The 366-nt window shown below is 41.3% G+C and overlaps 1 protein-coding gene across 1 annotated transcript in view; it reads right to left on the reverse strand.

Annotated features, from left to right (window-relative positions):
- The window catches only part of LOC119585360, a 77,683-nt gene that overhangs the window by 481 nt on the left and 76,836 nt on the right, over positions 1-366 (reverse strand). The window contains 1 exon segment of the mRNA XM_037934030.1: positions 154-265. Within this exon segment, the coding sequence (XP_037789958.1) occupies positions 154-265 (112 nt within the window).

Here is a 366-nt window from a genome sequence, read left to right on the forward strand (position 1 = left end):
GTGAGGATAGTCGAATCAGATGAAGGTAATAAGCTTGGGACAGGAAGAATAAGAGGTTTAGTAAACATCAGTTTGAGTTAAAACACGGAGCACGTAAGGCAGAGCATGGTAAGAATTGTGGAAATAAAAAGAGAGGTTAATAAGCGCGAGTACATGATGCTATATAGCCTGGCCAGGGAATCCCAGAGCTGACCTATCAGTGGTCGCGCTCCAAATGGTGCAGGATAATAGCAATGGATTAAGTGCACTGGATTATCGCTGCTTACTGGTTAACAATGTGGGAAAATTCATTGTAATTTATACACCTCTTAATGATGTTGGATGTAAAGAGGATACAGAGCACTTTATCGTAGAGAAGGTGAATGG

The sequence above is a fragment of the Penaeus monodon genome, chromosome 19, assembly GCF_015228065.2.
Source record: "Penaeus monodon isolate SGIC_2016 chromosome 19, NSTDA_Pmon_1, whole genome shotgun sequence".
Lineage (NCBI taxonomy): Eukaryota > Metazoa > Arthropoda > Malacostraca > Decapoda > Penaeidae > Penaeus > Penaeus monodon.